General features: G+C 28.1%; 1 protein-coding gene and 1 pseudogene across 6 annotated transcripts; one reads left to right on the top strand and one right to left on the bottom strand.

Moving 5' to 3' along the window:
• Positions 1 to 276: 276 nt before the first annotated feature.
• On the bottom strand, positions 277 to 17126 carry LOC145202170 (E3 UFM1-protein ligase 1 homolog). 6 transcript variants are annotated; one of them, XM_090081144.1, is made up of 18 exons: positions 17030 to 17126; positions 16485 to 16892; positions 14661 to 14689; positions 14226 to 14323; positions 13493 to 13607; positions 11944 to 12074; positions 11624 to 11682; positions 11134 to 11277; positions 10867 to 11042; positions 9372 to 9545; positions 8588 to 8884; positions 8374 to 8453; positions 8040 to 8203; positions 6699 to 6829; positions 6529 to 6609; positions 6064 to 6155; positions 916 to 1190; positions 284 to 557 (listed from the first exon to the last, which is right to left on the bottom strand). In XM_090081144.1, the coding sequence occupies exons 2-18, from the start codon at positions 16708 to 16710 to the stop codon at positions 385 to 387; spliced, it is 2445 nt and encodes an 814-aa protein (XP_089937270.1). In that variant the 5' UTR covers positions 16711 to 16892; positions 17030 to 17126; the 3' UTR covers positions 284 to 384. The 6 variants fall into 6 exon arrangements, with proteins under 6 accessions (XP_089937274.1, XP_089937270.1, XP_089937271.1 ...); XM_090081145.1 differs by having other exon boundaries at positions 16485 to 16762; positions 17030 to 17101; XM_090081148.1 differs by lacking the exon at positions 17030 to 17126 and having other exon boundaries at positions 277 to 557; positions 14661 to 14778; positions 16485 to 16754.
• A 389-nt stretch (positions 17127 to 17515) lies between these two features.
• Positions 17516 to 18391, top strand: LOC149891103 (uncharacterized; annotated as a pseudogene).
• Positions 18392 to 20820: the final 2429 nt, after the last annotated feature.

Here is a 20820-nt window from a genome sequence, read left to right on the forward strand (position 1 = left end):
AAAGCGTGTTTTTCTCTCCCAAATAAAATACTTAATTTATAGAAAGATTATGGAAAGATAGCCTCTTCGTCGTAGATCCTATTAAAAAAATTCAAAAAACGAAGTTTTGTCATTAAAAAAAAAAAAATAAGACAGCTTTCTGTTTAAGCCTTTTTTTTAAACTAAGCGTTTACTAACGGACAATTTTGTGAAGACGCGTATATAAGATTTTTGAAAAATATTCTGAAAGTATTCGCAAACATAGTTCTTTATAATTCGGTAAAAAACTTTTCAAAAACAAAAGGTTTTGAGAAATTTCAGTTTCGTCATACAAATAATCTATGACTAATTAATGAAACAACAATAATTTAAAGAATTTCCTTAAATATATTTTCTTTTGTTTAATTAAAAAATAGGGAAGAAAATGTTTGTTTTTCCTTCGTAGTGAACATCTTTTTGCAAAAGTTTATGCATAAAACCAAATAAGAAAACGAAATATAGCGTCATGAACTTAAAGATTTTCTGAATTTTTAGATTAGTGAAGTTAAGAATGCAAGGCTTGGATTTCACTGATTTTCCTATAAGAAAAAAAAAGAATTTAAACTAGTTTTGTCGTTTATTCACAAATAATAATTCTTGGCGCTCAACCCACTATGTATACATCTATATAGGATAACCATACTATTTTACTAATGCTGTAATATTGTTTAATTCTAATACACATTTATTCCTTTTTTAGGATTTCTTGTAACATGTTGAGAGATTAAATGGCAGTCAAAATAAAAGATTTTAAATACATTTTAATGGTTTTTAAACACAATAGTGAAAGACTTCTCTAAGAATCATCTTGATGGGTTTTCTTAAAATTTTTTACGATTTGTTTAATCAGGAGAATTCCTTCGGATAGGACTTTTTCAGGTGACTTATCGTGGCTACCTGTGTCTAAAAACTCTGATTCCGAGATCTTATTTTTCTTAACTAAATGTTGTATGACGAGCTGTTGATATTCATGCAATACTTTGTGATCAGAGGGGCTGACATATTGTTCCAAATAAGCAATCAGCTGAGGTACACATCTTCCGGGTGCGTGAAGTAACATACCTGTGTAATACTGGAAAAGTATAACACAAGCTAGGTGAAGTCCCATTGCTGGTTCAGTTTCATTATCCAGCTGGTCGATTAAACTTTGACGATGGTTAAATAGTAATTGCCTACAAAAGAAAAATAAAACTAATACTCTGATACCAGAGCTGTAGTTGTGATGTTTAGAGCAATATAAGTTAATGATAAAAATAGAGTACTCTCTAATTGTGTTCAAGTCCAAATGATACCTTTTTTCCAAAATATAAAATTTATAAGCGTTATTTATTTTTAACTATTTATTTTTTATATTATATATTTATTATATTATATTAATATTTTTTATATTATATTTATATATTTATTATAAGCATTATTTATTTTTAACTATTTAATACGTTATTTATATATATAAATTAAATTCAATTTATATCTACAGTTTACTTTATAAGTAATCATAAATGCGTAAGATTAGTGTTCAAACTCATAGTGATTTTTACTAAAACCTGTTCATCACGCAACCGCAAGCCGTGACTAGGGGCTCTAATGATAAAAAGGAATTTAAGATTTAATGAAACAAAAGATAAACAAAAGAAAAAATAGCTTTCAGATAAAAACTTTAATTCATGACTCTTAAATACTTTTACATTTTGGTTATAACTTTCATTCATAATCTCTTAGGCAACTTGTGTGTTTAAATTTTCTTCACTGCTTTCAATATTTAGTTCTTTTTTAATTCTAATTTGTTACTTTCTTTAAAACATTGAGCAATTTTTAACATGATGTATTTTACCTACCTTACATAATGCATTTGTGATCTCACAGCTAATGAATGTAGTTTTTTTTTAAATGCTGATATAGCAACATTATGGTTGTAGTAGTAGTAGAAGTTATTAATGGCAAAGCTAGTGAGTCTGTTTCCATACTTTGACAACCTATTCTTTGTTAAATTTTTCTCTAGCCATGAGTCAATTTTTCCTTAGAATCCATTTTTTCCTTAGAATTTTCTTTAGATTAACTGAATTAACTGACACTTGGAAGACTAATTCAGTTTGTTGATGCTCTGTTAAATAAAAAATTGTGCCTTGGAGTAAAATTGTTTATATCTCCATCATATTGCTAGCTATGTCCTCTTATTGAAAGTTCTGTTTTGAATTTGAAATCTTATACTAGCTGAGCCTGTTCTAAATTACTAAATAATTTATAAAGCTGAGTCAGATCGCCTCTTTTTCGTCTCTCTTTTAATGTTAAAATGTTTAATCGCTTCAGCCGTTCTTCGTATGTTAAAATTTCCTCAGCCCTTTATTTAGTTAAGTTACTCTGTTTTAAACATTTTCTAATAAATCTATGTCCATTTTAGCTTGTGGTGACCATAAACTAAAAGCAAACTCTAAGTGAATATAAATGTCAATTAAATATTTCTCAACAATTTGACGTTGTCAAAACTATTAAATGTTTTTCTCATCATTCCAATCATTTTATTAGCTTTAGATGAAGCTGCAATCACTTTATTTTTCCATTTCAAGGTTTTTGGGATAACTCCAAGATCTCTTTCCAAACCAGAAGTTTTTAAAATGATACTTCCCATGCGATAATCTCTCCACCCTATTTTATTACTATAATTCATCAATAAACAATTCTATAAGTTGAACTTCACTAACCATTTGCTAGACCGCTCAATCGCATTTTCTAGATCATTTTATAAGTTTAAAACCTTTTCTTCTGTAAAAACATCAGGTAACAACTTTGTATCATTAGCATACATTTTAGTGAGACCTTTAAGCAGCGTTTTCAAGCAAGTCATTTATAAATATAATAAACAATAAAGGGCCCAATACAAAGCCTTGTGGAACTCTACTAAAAACTTCTCTTCAATCCGACTTGGACTTACCTAGAACTACCCTTTGTCTGCAATTTTTTAAGAAAACTTCAATCCATCTTAGAAACAATCCTCTAATACCATAGCCTCCCAACTTTAGTAATAGTCTTTTATGAGGAACGGTGTCAATAACATTAGCTAAATCCAATAGTATTTTATCAACTGGGATGTTATTTGCAAGACAAAATGATATGAAGTCCAACATTTCCAATAGATTTGTTCTAAATGATTTACTTTTCACAAATCCATGATGCTCTTTGCAAATAAGTTTACTATCATACAGATATTTTTGTAAACAGATGCAAGTAATACTGGTCTATAATTACCTGGATCAAGTTTATCACCTTTCTTAAAGAATGGTGTAGTAATGGAAGATCTCCACTTGTTTTGGCAAGATGCTGTTAAAGATGCTCTTAATAAAAATGCTAAGGGATAAAAGCGATTGAACACACGCAATTTTTTAATACAATAGGATTTAATAAATCAGCTCCATCTGTTTTTGAAATATCTAATGCGTGCCTAATCTTTTAGCTACTTCATCAAAACTTATTACAGGATGATTAAGTGAACAACCAATATGTGTCAAATTCAGGTAATGGACCATTATCTTCAATCACAAACCTGAAACATTTTGTTTAACAATTCAACAATTTCTTTAATATTGTTTGTTATATCCCCATTAAAATTTCCTAATGCCTTGATAGAACCTTAACATTCTACTGTCTATTAACATATTGTTATACCAATTTAGGATTACGGTTTGCTCTATCAACTAGTTGCTCTTCATATATTTTACTGGATAATTTTATTTCTTTTTTCAAATCTTTACAAATTTTTTTGTATCTCTTAATTAAATTCTTATCTAATCAATTATATGCACAACTTTTATATCTAAGTTCTCTTTTCATCCCAATCATTTTTCATTGGTTGGATTTGAACAAAGGTGAGTTTTGCTTTGTTTTTTGAGTTTAATTGGCACAAACATATTACACATTTCAGTAACATAAATTTAAACAGGTCATACATCTCTTGAACTGACTTGTTTTCAAAACATTTAAATTCTAGATATGCTTGTTTCTACAAAGTTTATGCAGAATATGCTAAACCTTGGTAGAAAATTGTTTTGTATTTTAACATCTTTCTTTATTGGTCAAATCTGTTATAAAGAATCATGATTTGTTGCCTCAAAGGTGGTCCAAATTTCTTAAATTAAATGATTTCAATACCAAGGTTCTTTTTTCAAATTGTTTCTTACCATTTCAGATCCTCAGTTAACACAGGATTAAATAAATTTTCTATTTGACTTGTTCATCTTTTGAAAAATATTAGAATTTTATGGTTTTTTTTTTTTCCACAAGAATTTTGCCGCAAAATGTTGGCACTGCAAAAAACTTGAAAAGTTTTTGTTTTTATGCATCTAACTTACAACTCTCAATTCACATGAATTGCAACATATGTTTGATAACTAACAGGGTTGCCACCGTTATTAAAGAACAAAATTCCCTGATTTTCCCTGTTTTTTTGACTAAAATTTCACTTTTTTCTCCCTGATTTTCCCTGATTTTTCGCTAAAATTTTGCTTTTTTCTCCCTGATTTTCCCTGATTATCTTCCCCTGATATTTCCAGCATTCAAACACCCGAACTTAACTTCCAAACCAAACATCTTCATTAACCCCAGAGCATTTTTATCTCTAAAAAAACAGATACCATAATCCCCCAATGAGTAATGAACCAATCAATTTGTTTGAAAATTAAAATAAATAATCAAAAGTAGAATCCCATCAACTTTGAAGGGGTATACATACATACATACATACATACATACATACATACATACATACATACATACATACATACATACATACATACATACATATATATATATATATATATATATATATAATATATATACATATATACACATATAAGCAAATATAAACGCAATCTGATTAATTTTCTTTAAAAATGTTAAAAATTAACCCTGTTATGCTGAAAAAGGAAAATTTTTATTAGAAAATATTTCAAAACATTAAAGAAAAATTAAAAGCTCCCTGATTTTCCCTGATTTTTTCCAAAATCAACTATTTCCCCCTGATTTTCCCTGATTGTATCTAAATTTCCCTGAATTTCCCTGAATTTCCCTGATTTGGTGGCAACCCTGAACTAATTTTTGTTTTGATTTTCTATTTTGCAACTGAAATACAAGTTGTAGGCTTTATCATAAATTAATTTTGTACCATGAATAAGAGGAATCTCAGTTGTCATTCTTCTTTGTGACAAATTTTTGATAAGCTCCATACTATTGTTATTTCTGAATACTTAAATGGATTTGTTACAATACATCAGTTCACAAATGCGCTTCTTGTACCTGCCTTATGTGAGGCAGGTAAAACTGGGTAAGACTAAAATCATCAATTTCTGAGCCCATAAATCTGAAACATATTCCTGGTTATGTATGCCAAAAAAGTATAATGAAGACACTTCGTTAAAACAGTGTTTTATGAAAAGTTTGTTGATTAACTAAAGTTTATGGATGGTGACAGCAATGTCTACCAATGGGTGTTATTTATCTTGTTCCATTCAATAAAGGATAAGCTTCATAAATCATAAAGTTAGATGATCCTGTTAGTATCTGAACTTTCTATTTTTGAGAATCAGAAATAATGCAACACACCACAGATTATATTTTAAATAAATTTTGTGCCAAGATCTGATAAGTACCTGCCTTAAAAATCATGAATTTATCTTAACTTTCTTTATATGAGATTGTTATGTACTTTTTTTGTAGTTTAGTAAAATGAGACAAAGATGCTTTTCTTTGTGTTAAATATAAAATCCAAATTGTTTTTTAGTTCAATTTAAAATACTTTTGTACAAATTTTTATCCTAAAAATACTTCTCAATAGTCATATTTAAACTTAAAGTATAAATTAGTGTGATAAAGCTGCTAAAAACATCTATCTGAAAAAGGTATATTAGACCTCCAGTCATGGCTATGATTGCACAATGAATAGGCGTCAGTAAAGACTGCCATTTTTAAACTAATTGTTTGCAAAAACAATCAATGCACTATCAAGTTTCATCAAAACAGACAGGGATTGTATTTATAACTCTAATAATGCACCTTTCTTTTTTCTTGTCAATTTTCTTCAAGACCAAATCACAATGATTCATGTCTATAACACGATCTAACTGATTGAAGAAGTCTTCAAGTTCCTATGAAACAAATGAAGTTTAAATTGTTTAATGAAAATTTTACTTTTTAAAACTGATTTCCGGCAAAAAAAGTTTTTTTTTCCAACAAAGACTTTCCTAAAATGACTTGATACACTTAAAATTTTTATTTGGGTATTTCTAATTGCACAGATATAAATTCAACTTCTTGTAAACTTTTTTTTTTCACTTAAGACAATATAAATAAAATGTTTGGAGTTATAAACTTAAATTAAAAACCATTTTTTAGATTATTTTGCATCTCCAAAAATAATCTCAGGTAGATGTTAGTGCTTAAACAAATTACCTAAAATAACTTTTGGCTACAACAATTAAATGGTTAAAAAACCAGGTATAATGCTAAAAAATATTTAACCTTTCCTGCTAATGAAGAATTAAACTTAGTCATTATTTCTTTCCAGTCCCCAGAAAGTTTGTTTATTAATTTTAATCGGGTCTAAAAAAAATAAAAAGAATTAAAATATCAAAAACATCTTTTTTGCTTTCAGAAATATAAAACAAAGTGAAAAATAAAAAACATCCTACTTCTTGTGTGAAGACTTCATTTACAGAAAGCGACATTAAATGTTCACTTGCGACCATTTCACATATTACATTTACAATGTCAGTCCCAATTGTTTTTAACAAATGCTTAATCAGTACCAGTCGTGTTTCTCCTATATGAAGAACCAAAATCTCAATGTAAACTAGTTTTAACTTTATAATATAGAAATATCTTTAAAACAAAAGTATCATAATGATTTGAAAGTGGTATAAAAAGTTATAGCTCTTCAGTAGTGTATCTGTTAATAAATTCCTGTATTTTGGTACAGGAAATGCTCTTAAGTAATTTTGTGGAAGGCAATTGATTGTTTTCCTCCTACAGAATGCCTACTTAAAGTTAAATTTTTATCTAGTTATACAGCTATGACCTATGTGAATGATATTCCAATAAAAGGCATACAGAATGAACATCTTTTAACATACCAGCTATTCCAAACTTTTCTGTTTATATTTACATTTTTTTTTTTTTTCTTTCAAAAATATATGTAGATATCAAACTCATTGAGTTTTAGGCTAAGCCTTTCTTTTTAAAGTAGTTCCAATTATAAAGTTGAGTTAATATAATGATCATTTTGAATTTTTATCAGATTGAGTTTTTCAGGTTTGACCTTTTGGATTTCACTTTAAGAAAACTAAATCCATAGTAAGTAACCCTGTATAAAAATTAGTCAACTTTATTCTTATCCTCGAAACCTGAAATAAAATAACTTTTAATTCTTTTTAGTTTTTGTTTTTAAATGCCAAAATTAGTCCCTAATGACCCTAGTGAGTGTTTGTATAGGGACAAACATGACAATCAATCATTTATCTCTATTAGCCCTGACTCTGGGGTGAATAAGGACAGCCAAAAATATATACAACATCTTGCTAGTTGAGTCATTCCATAGCTAAACTAACCATATAGTATTTAGAATTTAAATGGTTTTTTAGAATATAAATGTAACAAGCAGCACAATTAAAAAACTGTTCCTATTTACAGTAAAAGTTTATCTTTTGAAAAAAAAAAAAAAAACTATATAATAATAATAATAATAATAATAATAATAATAATAATAATAATAACAACAACAACAACAACAACAACAACAACAACAACAACAACAACAACAACAACAAAAACAACAACAACAACAATAACACACAAAAGTAAAAAGATATAACTAATAAAAGCTAATAATAGAATAGAACTTAAAAGATAATAATCCAGAGAAATTGTTTTCAGTCCCTTTAATTCATTGCAATCTGTTTGGAAATTTCCAAAATCAAGTTCAGAATTTGTTGTTTAACTCAGTCTAAAGTTTTATTATCTTAAACTTTTTTTACCTTCAAACAAATTTAAACCCTTTTCAAATAACTTCATGTTCGCCCATAGACCATTGACCTTTTCTTGATAATCTTGATGTGAGTTTCTCTTAACAACAGACGCTGATCCTGCAGTTGACATAAACACATCTTTCACGACATCTTGATATTCTCGCAACAGAGGTCTAATAAATGTACAAAAATAAAGCTACTTATTTTATGATTATTTTTAAACTTAGTTATGGGAGTTAAATATCACATTTATGAAAAACAAAATATATAAAACTATTTATAATAAAACATAAACATTGTCCCACAATTTTCAAATATCATACAATAGGTTGACATAAATAACCTAAACAAATATGAAGCAATTTCATTAATAAATTCATCATCTTCACATTCTTTCAGTTCCAATTTAAGAACCTCTGCAATCTAAAAAAAAAACAAAAACTGCAGCATAGTTAAAAAGCTATTGAACTATGGTTAACACCATTGATCTTCATGAAATATGTTTGATAGAAAAAAGTAAATAACAGAGTAAATCTAAAAGTTCAAGAAACTATTACTTGCTCAACAGAGAGGAAACTTAGTTGTTGACTACTCTGTGAAAACTTTTTTGAATCAGCAATTTCATCATTTTCTTCATTTCCTTTCAAACGCTCCCTATACTTGTTTTTTGTTTTCTTTGTTGATGATTCTCTAGCACCTCGACCACCACCTCCTTTTTGACCACTACCAGAAAGAGCTTTTTTATTTCGTTCTTCTTTTTTTGCTTGCTTGCCATCACCAGTACCTGACTCACTAACATCAATTTTCTCTTTTCGAGTAAGTTCAGCAAACAAAGATGGAGATGTTTTAATGTCCTACAAATTGTTATTCACAAAGCTTAAATTTTTTTTATACAACAATTTCTAATAAAAATCTTCATTAAACAATTTGTTTATTTTCAAAAATGGGTCAGTTAAGCTTTTTCTGATGGATACTGCAGATCCAACACTCAACTGTACTTTTACATTAGGAGGAATAAGGAAGACTTTCCACTTTTAAAAATGGAGATGAGGTAGAGAAAAAAACCACATTTAAGAAATACTATAAAGAATTTGAAATTATGTTAATTGCTGTTAAATAAGTTAAACTGGAAAACTTATAGTTTTTAATGAACTATTTTTGTTTAATATATTTTTTATGTTTGGTGTTTTCAAGCTTTGAATTTGCAATACAATCAACATATTTAAAAAAACCATTGAATAAAAAATTGTAACAAACTTGATCCTCATGAAACAATTGAATAGCACAGTATTTATTTTCAATCGTTAAAAAAAACAAAAAATCACTAAAATAAAATATAACCTTGTTTGCTTTTTGTTTCATTATCGGAATAAAAATTTGCTTGCAATGATCCAAGTAAGATTGACTGGCAACAACTCGTTGACAAAATATTGTAGCAGAGTTTTTAGTGTTTTTCATGCAATGCTGGAGTAGTACATTGGTATCTTCATTTGAAAAAGGAGAAGGAACCAGTGGCTACCATTCATAAAAGAAAATAACATTAAAAAAAAAGTAAAATAACATAATGAACTTATTCCTATTTAACACTCCAAGTAAAAACTTAGATGGGCTAACAAAAAGCTTATGAAAACATTTTCACCTAAAAATTTGAAAGTTTTCATAAAAATTTGAAAATTCCCACAATTTGTAGATTATACAAAAAAGTTTTAACTGAATGCAAATTTGCTAAAAAGTTGAACTTTCTGCCTAAGGTATCCTGCTTAAAAAACTAGAAAGAAGGAAAATTTTATGATATCATATAAAATAGGCAATTAGCAATCAAAATAAAGCACCTTTGCTGAGTTACAACTAGAAATTGTAATTAAAGGATTAGAAATTTCTCAGAAAGTGAAAAGAAAAATGCAAACACATTAAACATCATCCTGAATACAATACAGAGAGCTAGAGCAAACATTTAAGCTACAAAAACCAAAAGTCTGAGGTCAGAACTTATTTCATCTATTGCTTAAACTGTGTGACTTCCACAAATAGTGGAGCTTTAGTGTTAATACTTCTATTTGGGAAGAAAAAAGAAGTTACAAGAAGGGCAGGAAGCATTACAAAGGCTGGTAGCTGCAGAATTTTCAAGATATTGATATAATGCTGCTTAGAAAGGTCTTGAATGGCTGGTAAATGAGGTAGGTTTCTCCTACTTCTTCAAGTAAACATGGAATAGAAGTATTTCAGTCCTAACACACTCTCTTCCTCTATGTGATAAAAAGAATCTTAGCCACTCCTGCCATCTGAAGAAATTTATCACTGTTCTTAGAAGCCAAAACCATTAAACTAAAACAAGGTCTAGATACTTAGTTAAGTTTCTCCATCACTATAGAACAGACTCAGTTGCAGATTCAATCTGGACATAGTGACAGCTTTGCTAATAGCAATGAAGTCTGCCATTCTCTTGATATTATGCTTATATGAGAGGTAGTTCTGATAGCTTTGAGCAGAATATCCTTTGGCATGGCTAGAGTCTGCTCAGGAAACCTCCTCAGTGTTACATTAAAATCACCATGAAATTTTTGTCACTGTTGTTTCTGAATGTAAAGTTAAAGTTAATATGAGGTTATTACTAGATATACAATATTTAAATATTTTATAACAGTGTCTAGAAGATAAGAATAAACATACATACATACACACACATACATACATACATACATACATACATACATACATACATACATACATACATACATACATACATACATACATACATACATACATATATATATATATAATTTAAACTGCTTACAAAACAACTTATAGAACTTTTGAATTTTATAAAACATCTTACTTTTACATCAATATATGATTTATTTGAGAGGGCATCCTCAATAGCAGCATCAACTTGATCAATTATATAATGATTGATACAGCAAGAAGATAACAACAAAAAATTATTTGCAGTAAACCTTTTTTTGATAAACTGTCGGCCATCAGTAATACCCAGTTTTAACAAAGTATGGTACTCTAAAAAATTATGTTTGGAATTATGTTTGGAGTCGTTCTGTAGGAGGAAAACTAAAAACTCTCAGCAAAATTAAAACAATCAGAATATTACCTATGTATCCATTTTGATTAAAGAAGGAATCAATATAGTTTGTTTGTGTTTTGGAATAAATATCAGGTGTAAAAATTGCTTTCTCATGATAACCTTGTATAGTTCCAGATAAACGATGACTATTTATAAGAGTTTCCAAGACACCTTTAAAACAAAGAATATTCATTATAAATAATATCATTTATACATTATATCATTTATACATTATATATATATATATATATATATATATATATATATATATATATATATATATATATATATATATATATATATATATATATATATATATATATATATATATTTGATAATGTCATAATGTGTTTAAAAAGCCAAAGCCATTTAGAAATAAACTTATGCATTATGCATCATAAATTTACTTAGACATAGTTTTAAAAAAAATTGTTTGAAATTGGCTTACAAACTTTTACAGGTAGATTAATTTTAAAGTAACTATAAAAAACAAATTGATATTAACATATTTATATACCGAAGAAGAACTTTTCTGGTAAGCCATATTGAGCAACAAGCTGTACAACATAAACAGGTCTAAAAAATTATTTAATTTTATAATTTTGCTTTAAACAAAAAACAAATCTAAATATTATCTTCAATTATTGGTGAATGAACACTTTTATTGTTATATAGTAATGTTTAATTGTGTAAAAATATACTAAAACAAAAAAAAGAAAAAAAATTAAGAAAAATCAATTGACAATGTCTATTTAAATATATTCCAATTAAATAAAAAAATTCTTTCCTTCTATAACATTAAAATTGAATCCTTGCTTGAGGAAAAAATTGTGTAACCTTGTTACTGCACTGAATATGCCTCGTATTTTTGCTATATTTCTTGCAATAAATGCAGATGTAAACAAAACATCACGATTTATTGGATCAAGAGAACCATGGATAAGTGAACCAAGTTTAGCTTCAATCACCTGAACAAAAAAAAAATTATGGTTAAAGCATGCAAAAAGTGCACATCTCATTAAATCTTCTAAAAAGAAACCTTTTTGAGCTGTGATTAAAAACAACAAGTATGTAAGCTTCAAACCTTACTTATACACATATTCAGTTTAAGATATAACATGTTTTAAAAGTGCATTCTTTTTCATAATACTTTAAGACAACTCAACAAACTTTTATGACACTGGGAAGCATTTAATTGTTTCACCATACATTTATATTTTTAAAGCTCAAATATATGACTTTACAAGATAACAAACATCTAGACTGCTCAAAGCATTAAAAAAAAATTTAAATCAAAATCACTTTCTAATTGACTTTACTACAATGGGCTTTTTAAAAATGCACATTACTAGTATATTCATAAGCTCTTATGAATTGCAGGAACACAGCTTTAATTCTATCAACTTCTTTCTTCAACATTCAATTGATCTCTGATCAGCCACTGTTTTCTTTTCCAATGTTCACATTTCAAACTAAAATCTACACATATAAACTCTTGCTAATCAAATGATACCAACTGCAAAACACATTTCACACTTTCAAAAATTTATTTTGTTTTTACTGAGCAAAGTATTGGAATGGAGTCAAACACAATTCAAACTTAGTTTAGAACTATCAAAAAACAGCTTCCAATTGGCAAGAGTAATTTTCTACACCTATTTCATTCAGTATTACATATATATATATATATATATATATATATATATATATATATATATATATACAAAATAAATGTATATATATACTTTTTCTGAAAATACATACAAGGCTTGTGTTATAGGAGATTTAAATATTTATTGAAAAAGTTCTAACAAATATAGTATGAATTTCCTAGCATTTCTAGGCATGGATTCATTCAGAGAACTTTTTTCAAAAATTATTCTGTGCATTGAAATATCCAATAGTTTTAAGACTGAATTTGCTAAATTACTCATATGCAATAAAGGAGATTTGAATAACACAAAAATGATTCAGGATGGCTAAAAACGGATTGGATTTCCCAAATCTGTACTACAAAATTACTTAGGAACAACTATAAAAAAACATGTGGTTACTTTGATGTAACCGCATGATTTTAACTACACTTACAAAAACATAATAGATGTCTAAAGTCAATTAAAACTTTAAAAATTTAAGATGAAAAGTGTTATGTTAAAAATAGTTATAAATAATATGAAATTAACTTGACTAGGCTCAACAAAAAATGATGAAGAAAATTATAAAAAAAAAAAAAAAAAAAAAAAAAAGAATGATTTTAGTTCAGGCTCTTTACAAATCCCTTATGTTGATATTGTATATGTTGATATATTTTTAAGCTCTTACTTATACTATTATTCAAATTTAAAGGTAAAATATAGTCTGCAGAAAAAAGAAATTTCTAACTCACAGATAATAAAAAATCTGCTGAGAGATCAAATGTTTTAGCAATGTCTGCAATAGCAACTTGACCAGCTTCTTGTAGAGTTTCATTGATTTCTTCAGCAGTCCTGTCTAAGTAGTCTCTAAAAAACACAATTAGTTACAACTATATTTTTAGCAAAAATAACATTTTCAAACATATCATCAAACTTATCACAGAGAAAACCATTATATAAAACATAAATATGGGGAAAAAAATTAACAATGGGGCAAACATAAATATGGGGCAAAAAAAAAAAAAAAAAAATAGTATAAATTATTTCATAAATTCCACAGCAATTTTGTTTTGCAATTTTTTGCTGATTGTAGCATCCAACTGATGTAAATGGTTTTTTATTCTGGCCTCATAAAGTTTACATTTCTATAACATTTCTATAAATATTTTAAAAGCTTTAACTAGGCTTTATTTTGAAGACCACAAGGGAAAAAACAGACCTGTCACATTTAGCAATTTTTGAGAAATATGGATTTTAAGGTTAGAAAGAGTCCTCCATAGTATATAGTTTTTTTAACTGCTCTTACTGGTGATGAAGGATTTTATTTCAATTTGCTTGCAGAACAATATTTAATGAGGGAAGAAGAAAAAAGTTCAGACAACAAATAATATTAAAATTTGTGCACTGACTCAAATACTAATATTCCTGCTAGAACTTAATGCAATGACCATAAATTCATCACATGCTTGAACATTACAAACTTACCTATCTAGCAGTTGACCTTGTATCAAGATAAAATGTCGATCACCATGTACAAGTTCGTTTACACTTTTTTCAATGTGAGATAAATCAACATTCAAAATCTGGAAATATTTAAAAGCTATAAAAGATATAAATGTAAAATAGCATAAAAAACTGTTTTTTACATCTCAAAAGAACAAAAAACATAAAAAACTGTCTTTTACATTACAAAAAATGAGTTGGGGACAGAAGTAAAAAATCAAACCATTTATTTTAGCCAAAAAATACTATTGTAAGTAAAGAGCATTACAAAAAAATTTATTATACAAATAATAGCAAATTGAAATAACAAAAGCTAATACTTCATATATTTTTCAACTGTATACTACATATGAATTAAAATGGCCAACTAAATCCTGTTAAAAATTAAAATAAAGTTATGAAGAAGCATTTACAAACCTGTTGAAGATCCACCAAATTAATTCTTCCTGAAAAAAATAGAACTGTGGTTTAATATTCGCAAATTACCAATTACTTATTTTTTGTGAAGCCAATTTCATGTCTGTTGAATTTCTCTCTATAGAGTAAGCAAAAAACATGGGTTGAAAAAAATTCAGGTTCAAAAAAGTATTGAGAAAATTTTTGTATTTGTTTACAGATATAAAAAAAAAAACTTGAAAAAAAAAAAAAAAAAAAAAAAAGATGATAGTACTCCAAGGCCACTGCCAAAATAAAGATAAGGTGATTTAGACAAGTGATCTTATAATTTTTAATTTTATTTCATTTTTATCAGTTTTATTTTATTTTCAGCTAATTAATTCTTGACACTTCTGTAGTTGCAAGTTTTGGTTCAATTTGATATTAAAAAAGTTCAGGTAGTTTGTTAATGAAATCAATAGAGAAAATTATTTCAAAGTTGTAATTTTGAACTTTACACCTCATATAAAGTTTAAAATTGCAACTATACCTAAGTCAGGTTTTAATTAACATTTATGTGTCTAGACACATTCTGGTTTTTTAAATAGCCATAAAATTTAAGTTTTAGTCAAATTTTAAAATTTAATTGAAAAACTTGATTAAAACTCAAGTTTTCAGCATTTGCTATTTTTATAAATAAAAAGTATTGGTAGAAAATTGAAAATAATTTAAGAATCTTAATGATTGGCATTCATTGAGATGGAATGACCCTAAATACAAAATGGATAATAAATTTTGGAAATGGTAAAATCTAAAAAAAAGAATATACTAACTGAGATACTTATTTATTACAAAAAAACCTTTAGAAAATAAGCTTCTTAAATTAGGAGTAGATCTTTGCTGAATGATGCCATGCTTTTTTACCAAGATTTTCTAAGAAATTTTGGTATGTACTTTAAATTTGTGAGTGATGGAAGTTCCAGGATCTTTAAAAGAGGGGTCAAGAACTTCAGTAAACATGCTTTTTTTTCTATCAATGAATTTTTTGATTGCACTGATTAGCTTTTCTCCAATTGATCCAATTTTTGACTTTAGCAGCAGAAATTTAAACATGAAAATTTTATTTTAAAAAATATTTAAATCAGCACTGGTTAAACCACAATGCTGGATTTCCAGTTTTGGCTTAACACTTCACTAACTAAATACATTTCTTTAATAGTTACACAAAAATCTATTTTAAGAAAAACCAGTTTTCTAAAAATTCAATCTCAGAAAAACTCATAAACTTTTTTCGCCTCTTAAAACTTAAAATGTTAGAGAACAATTTTGAACTAGAAAATATCAAATATGCTTGATTATCAACTCAATTGAAACTATTTTATCAATCAGGTATAATTGCTATTTTCTAATTGAATAAACAATCATCTTTGTCACATTGAATAATTGAAAAAAAAAAAAAAAAAGAAAACAAAACAACAACAACAGTTTTTAGAATTACTTTCAAGGACTGCTTAAATTAAGATTGTAATAAACTAAATTTCTCTAGAGATACTTAAATGGCAAGAAGTAGTACCCTTGGAGGACTGTAAAAATCATGTTTAGTGAAAAAGTTGTTTTTTTTTTTTGTTTTTTTTTTTTTGTTTAAAATAATAATAACTGATGCTTCATTACCAACTGAATCAATCTTTTCTTTTCTAAAATATTTCTGAAATAGAATTTTAAAAGAAACTGGACCAAGATTTTCTTGTATGCACCAAAATTTTCTTAATATTACATTGGTTTAAATATAAAATTATAGAGTTAAGCAGCTTTATTATTAAGTAATTAATAAATTAATCAAGAAACTAAAAACTAAACACAGTTTACCTCCATGAACTGAAAGCTCATCACGAATTTCCTTTTCAACTTGTTGTGGTGTTAAATATTCTTTTCCATCAATGGTATAAATAACATCAAGCAATTTAAGTTTAATTATTTTGTTAACAATCTCAATACAATTCCTTTCAGAAAGCTTATGCGAAGATTCACTTAACTGAGCGCGCTGAAAATCAGCTGCCAGACGTTTAATTTCTTCCCAATCACTGGCGGACATCTTGGAAAAAACTTCCGTGTTGTTGGCAGTCGGCACATGGAATCAATGTGTTCTGAAAAAGATGTATTTTGGAGTCACAATCGCAATACTTGCATACATTGTCTTTAGATCTTTTCGTAAAGGAGGTTGATAATTTTGGTATTTGTAAATATTAGCGCATTTAGATGAGGTATATCACAAACCTTAAAAAATGCAGCGATTAAGAATGCATGATTAGCGAAAAAAAAATTAGTAAGTTTTTAGATTATTATGAAAGAGTTGTTGTTATTCCTAAGTTTACAAATGTTTCTTATTCAGATTACGATGCATCACCACTTACCTAGTTTGATTGTAGTTTTGTAACTCACGGCTACCCTAATAACAACACTTTTTCATCCACGTTCAACCGATGTTCTTAAGGCGGATTTTCACGGAGCGAATTAGTTCGCGCAACGCGATTTTTTTCTCCGCAATTGTTTCTGAGCATGCGCACAAAAATATTTTTTATCGCCGGCGATTTTTTTCGTTTCGCAAAAATGTTGAAGCAGATTTCCACGAAACAAAATAATTCGCGCGACGCAACTTTTTTTTGCCACGAATGTTTCTGAGCATGCGCACAAAGATATTTTTTATCGTCTGGCGATTTTTTTTCATTTCGCAAAAAAGTTGGATATATTTCAACTTTATATGTGGCGAATTTATTCGCGTAAATAAAGAACCAATCAGATCCTTTAAAATATACAAGCTCAGCAATCGTGTTGAAAAACAAACACATCGAAATTGTTGAAAATAAAAAAGATTTAAAAATGCCGACAACAACCCGTTAATGGAATGGTTGAGAGACATCTCTGTCTCTCAACTACTAAATAACGTAGATTTAATGGTTTTATTTAATGCTTCGCAATATACTCAGAATCATGTTGAAATCACGGATGAAGTTGATGACGAAGTAGTCGAAAGTGAAGAGATATTCGATAACGATAATTCAGCTGGTTGACAAGTATGTCAACTAGCTGAATTTGATAAAGATACTTTTCTTAAACCTGTTTGTAAGTTACCAAGCTTACAAACAGGTTTAAGGACGGTGAAAACAAATGCTCGGAAAAAAATTGCATTTTTATTTAATAAAGAAAAGAACTTTCTTCAAAAACAATTAAATAATTTGAAAGATACATTAAAGAAATGTTTAGACAAACGTAATCGTATGACACGATCAGGAGCAGCAGCCTCGAATTTACCAAAATGTAAGTTTTTTGATCGGATGACATTTTTGCATGAAAAAAGTGCAAACAAACCAACCGAATCTAATGTAGATATTGTTCCAGATTTTACTTCGCCATCATCATTTCACTCACAGTGTAGTTTTTCACCATTAATTCCAAGTGCAAGTTGTTGTAGCATTGACTTAAATCTAACTGAAACTCATAAAAGATTAAACCATTTCAAACAAATCATAAAAAAGAAAGTACGGGTCACAAATCAGAACGAGGAGTCATTCTCACAATTGTCTCAATCATTAGTAGAGTGTGACAAGATGTTAAAAAAGACGATGGAAGATGGTGAAGAATGAAACTACTCTATTTTGTCGAAGCCTTAAATTCCGATTATAAAAGAACTCCTATTAAAAGAAAACAGACGGGCTATGATAAAGATAAAAACACTTCTTTTCAATATGAAATACGGTGAACAAGAAGAAATTTAGGTTAATATATTCAAATATATTTATGAATATGTTTTAAAACTTTTATGTTTATATGCTCTATAAAATACCTCTTTACATGAACTGATCTTTTTAGATTGACATGAAAATCATTATTTTTAAATTCAAAATTTAAAGCTATTGTTGAAGTGTGATACAGTAGTTAATATATGATTAAAAGCATATGTGCCAACTGTTAAAAGTTAACCTTGCAAATGAATTCCACCATTTCAATTGTTACTTATTAATCAACTGTATAAAATTTGTCTTTAAATAGTATTAGCTTTAAAGTGTCATAATATTTTGCTTTAAAATTGTTAGACATGTTTTTTAAACCAAAAGCATCAACAGCAACTAAAACATATGGTAATATTTTTTCAGAATTACCAATTTTTTTGGGATCAGGAAAATTTAATTTATTATTTTCAATTGCATAACCAAGACTGCAGTTATTAAAAACACCGCCATCACTCTGTCTTCCCGAGTCACCAATGTCTACCATAGTAAATTCGTATTTAGCATTACAAACTGCTAGAAGGACAATGCTATGCGTTTTTTTATAGATAAAATATTCTGACCCTCCATTATGGGGAGCTTGCATAATAATGTGCTTGCCATCTATTGCACCTATAGCATGCGGAAAATCCCAAATATTTTCAAATTCTTTTGCAATTGACTTCCATTCATGTTTTTCTGATGGGACGTGTAGAAAATTTCTCTCTTTCAATGAATTCCAAATGGCTGCATACGTTTCACTAATAAATCTACTGATAGTGGAAGCACTGATTCAGTAGCTTGCAGCAATAGTACACTGAGCATCTCCTGTTACAAGGAATCTAAGTGTTACGGCCAACCTCTCACTTGGACTGACAGGATCTCTCATTATAGTTCTTTGTTTCACAATGATAGGTGCTACAAACGCAAGCAACTCTTCGTAAGTTGTTGGTGACATACGAAAATACTTAAAAAAGTATTCCTGGTCGTGCAAACGTAAATCTTGAACTAATAAAAGAAACTCTCCTTTCTGTAGGCGTTCGGCATAAATTTTCCTTACCCAAAATCGTTTCTTTAATTTTTCTCGTTTCATTTGCAGTATCTTTAAAATAATTATTTTTCTACTAATCAATAACAACCTTTTTCTTATTAAAGACATGTTTTTTAGCAAAAAAAAAACTTGATGGTGGAAATTAAAATACTGATTCGGCGAAAAACGAGCCGCGAAAAAAATCGCGTCGCACGCGTGTTCGTGTTTGAGAAACATTTCTGAAAGAAGGAGAGAGGCAAATCAAATTAGGGATTAAAACATTTCACCTACATTGTTCTTACAAAATGCAGTAAGTCTCAAAACAGTGACACTAGCCTTTAATTTTTAATTTAAATGCAACAGTTAATACAACTTGATGTTTTTAAAGCAATATTTTAAAAGATAAAGTTTTTTGTGTAGAAATAAAGTTAAAAGGGTTACATTTTTTAATATTCACAAATTGTCTCCGTCACAGTTGTGCACAATTGAAGATCGTAAACAACTAGGCAATCTTTTTTTGCTATTTCTTTGCATACTGGATTCAAACCAGTTTCAAATCTTTGAGATTTTTCCAATTCAAGTTGTTCACAGTTATACTCCACACAGCCTTTAACTCTTCCTTGACTCGTTCTATGGAAATAAAGTAACTCCTTGACTCTTCCTTGACTTGTTCCATGGAAATGAAGTAGCACATATATAACGTAGAATAGTAGCACCTTCATTTATACCAAATGTGCTGCTAAATCGATAATTTATTGCAAAAGAAATGCGCTGTTTATTCGATAATTGATCGTGAAATGCCAAGGAGTTTATGTCTTGAGTTTTATTAAAGATACAAGCATTAATTTTTGTTCTAATAATATACAATTGTCATTACTTATTAACTTATAATGGCACTGAAACCAATTAAATGCGTCTACTTAATAAATCAATTAATTAAAAACTGTATAAAATTGTTAACGAAAAAATATTTCAAAAGCTTTTCATTACAAACATGTAATGTATGTATGTAGTAATTTTGTCTGTCACTTTTAAATTATTTTGTGAGTTTTGTTTAAAAAATAAGTACCTTATTTTTTTTGAAATTTTTCAAAATTACTTTTTTGCTACTTGGCTCATTATCTTTCATAGCATACAGCATTATCATTTTATTCAATCAAGTTCTATTACATACCAATAGGCAGAACAGTTTCTCTTTGGTAAAGTAATGAAAGCGGTGAAGACCAGTCAATTTGTGTTTTCTAATTGGCATTGAAAACAAACCAGCATCAATGATAGATGGCCATTTTTGAGCAGCATCTTCTAGAGCTTTTACCGATGCGCATTTTATTGATTGATTTAATATTCTAATAAACCATTTACTGGTGGATGGTATGCTCTCGTCTTATATTGACAAGTCCCAGCTTTC

Source organism: Hydra viridissima, unplaced genomic scaffold (genome assembly GCF_058129835.1).
Source record: "Hydra viridissima isolate aposymbiotic clone 2 unplaced genomic scaffold, HvirCarnegie_v1 scaffold_3, whole genome shotgun sequence".
NCBI classification, from domain to species: domain Eukaryota; kingdom Metazoa; phylum Cnidaria; class Hydrozoa; order Anthoathecata; family Hydridae; genus Hydra; species Hydra viridissima.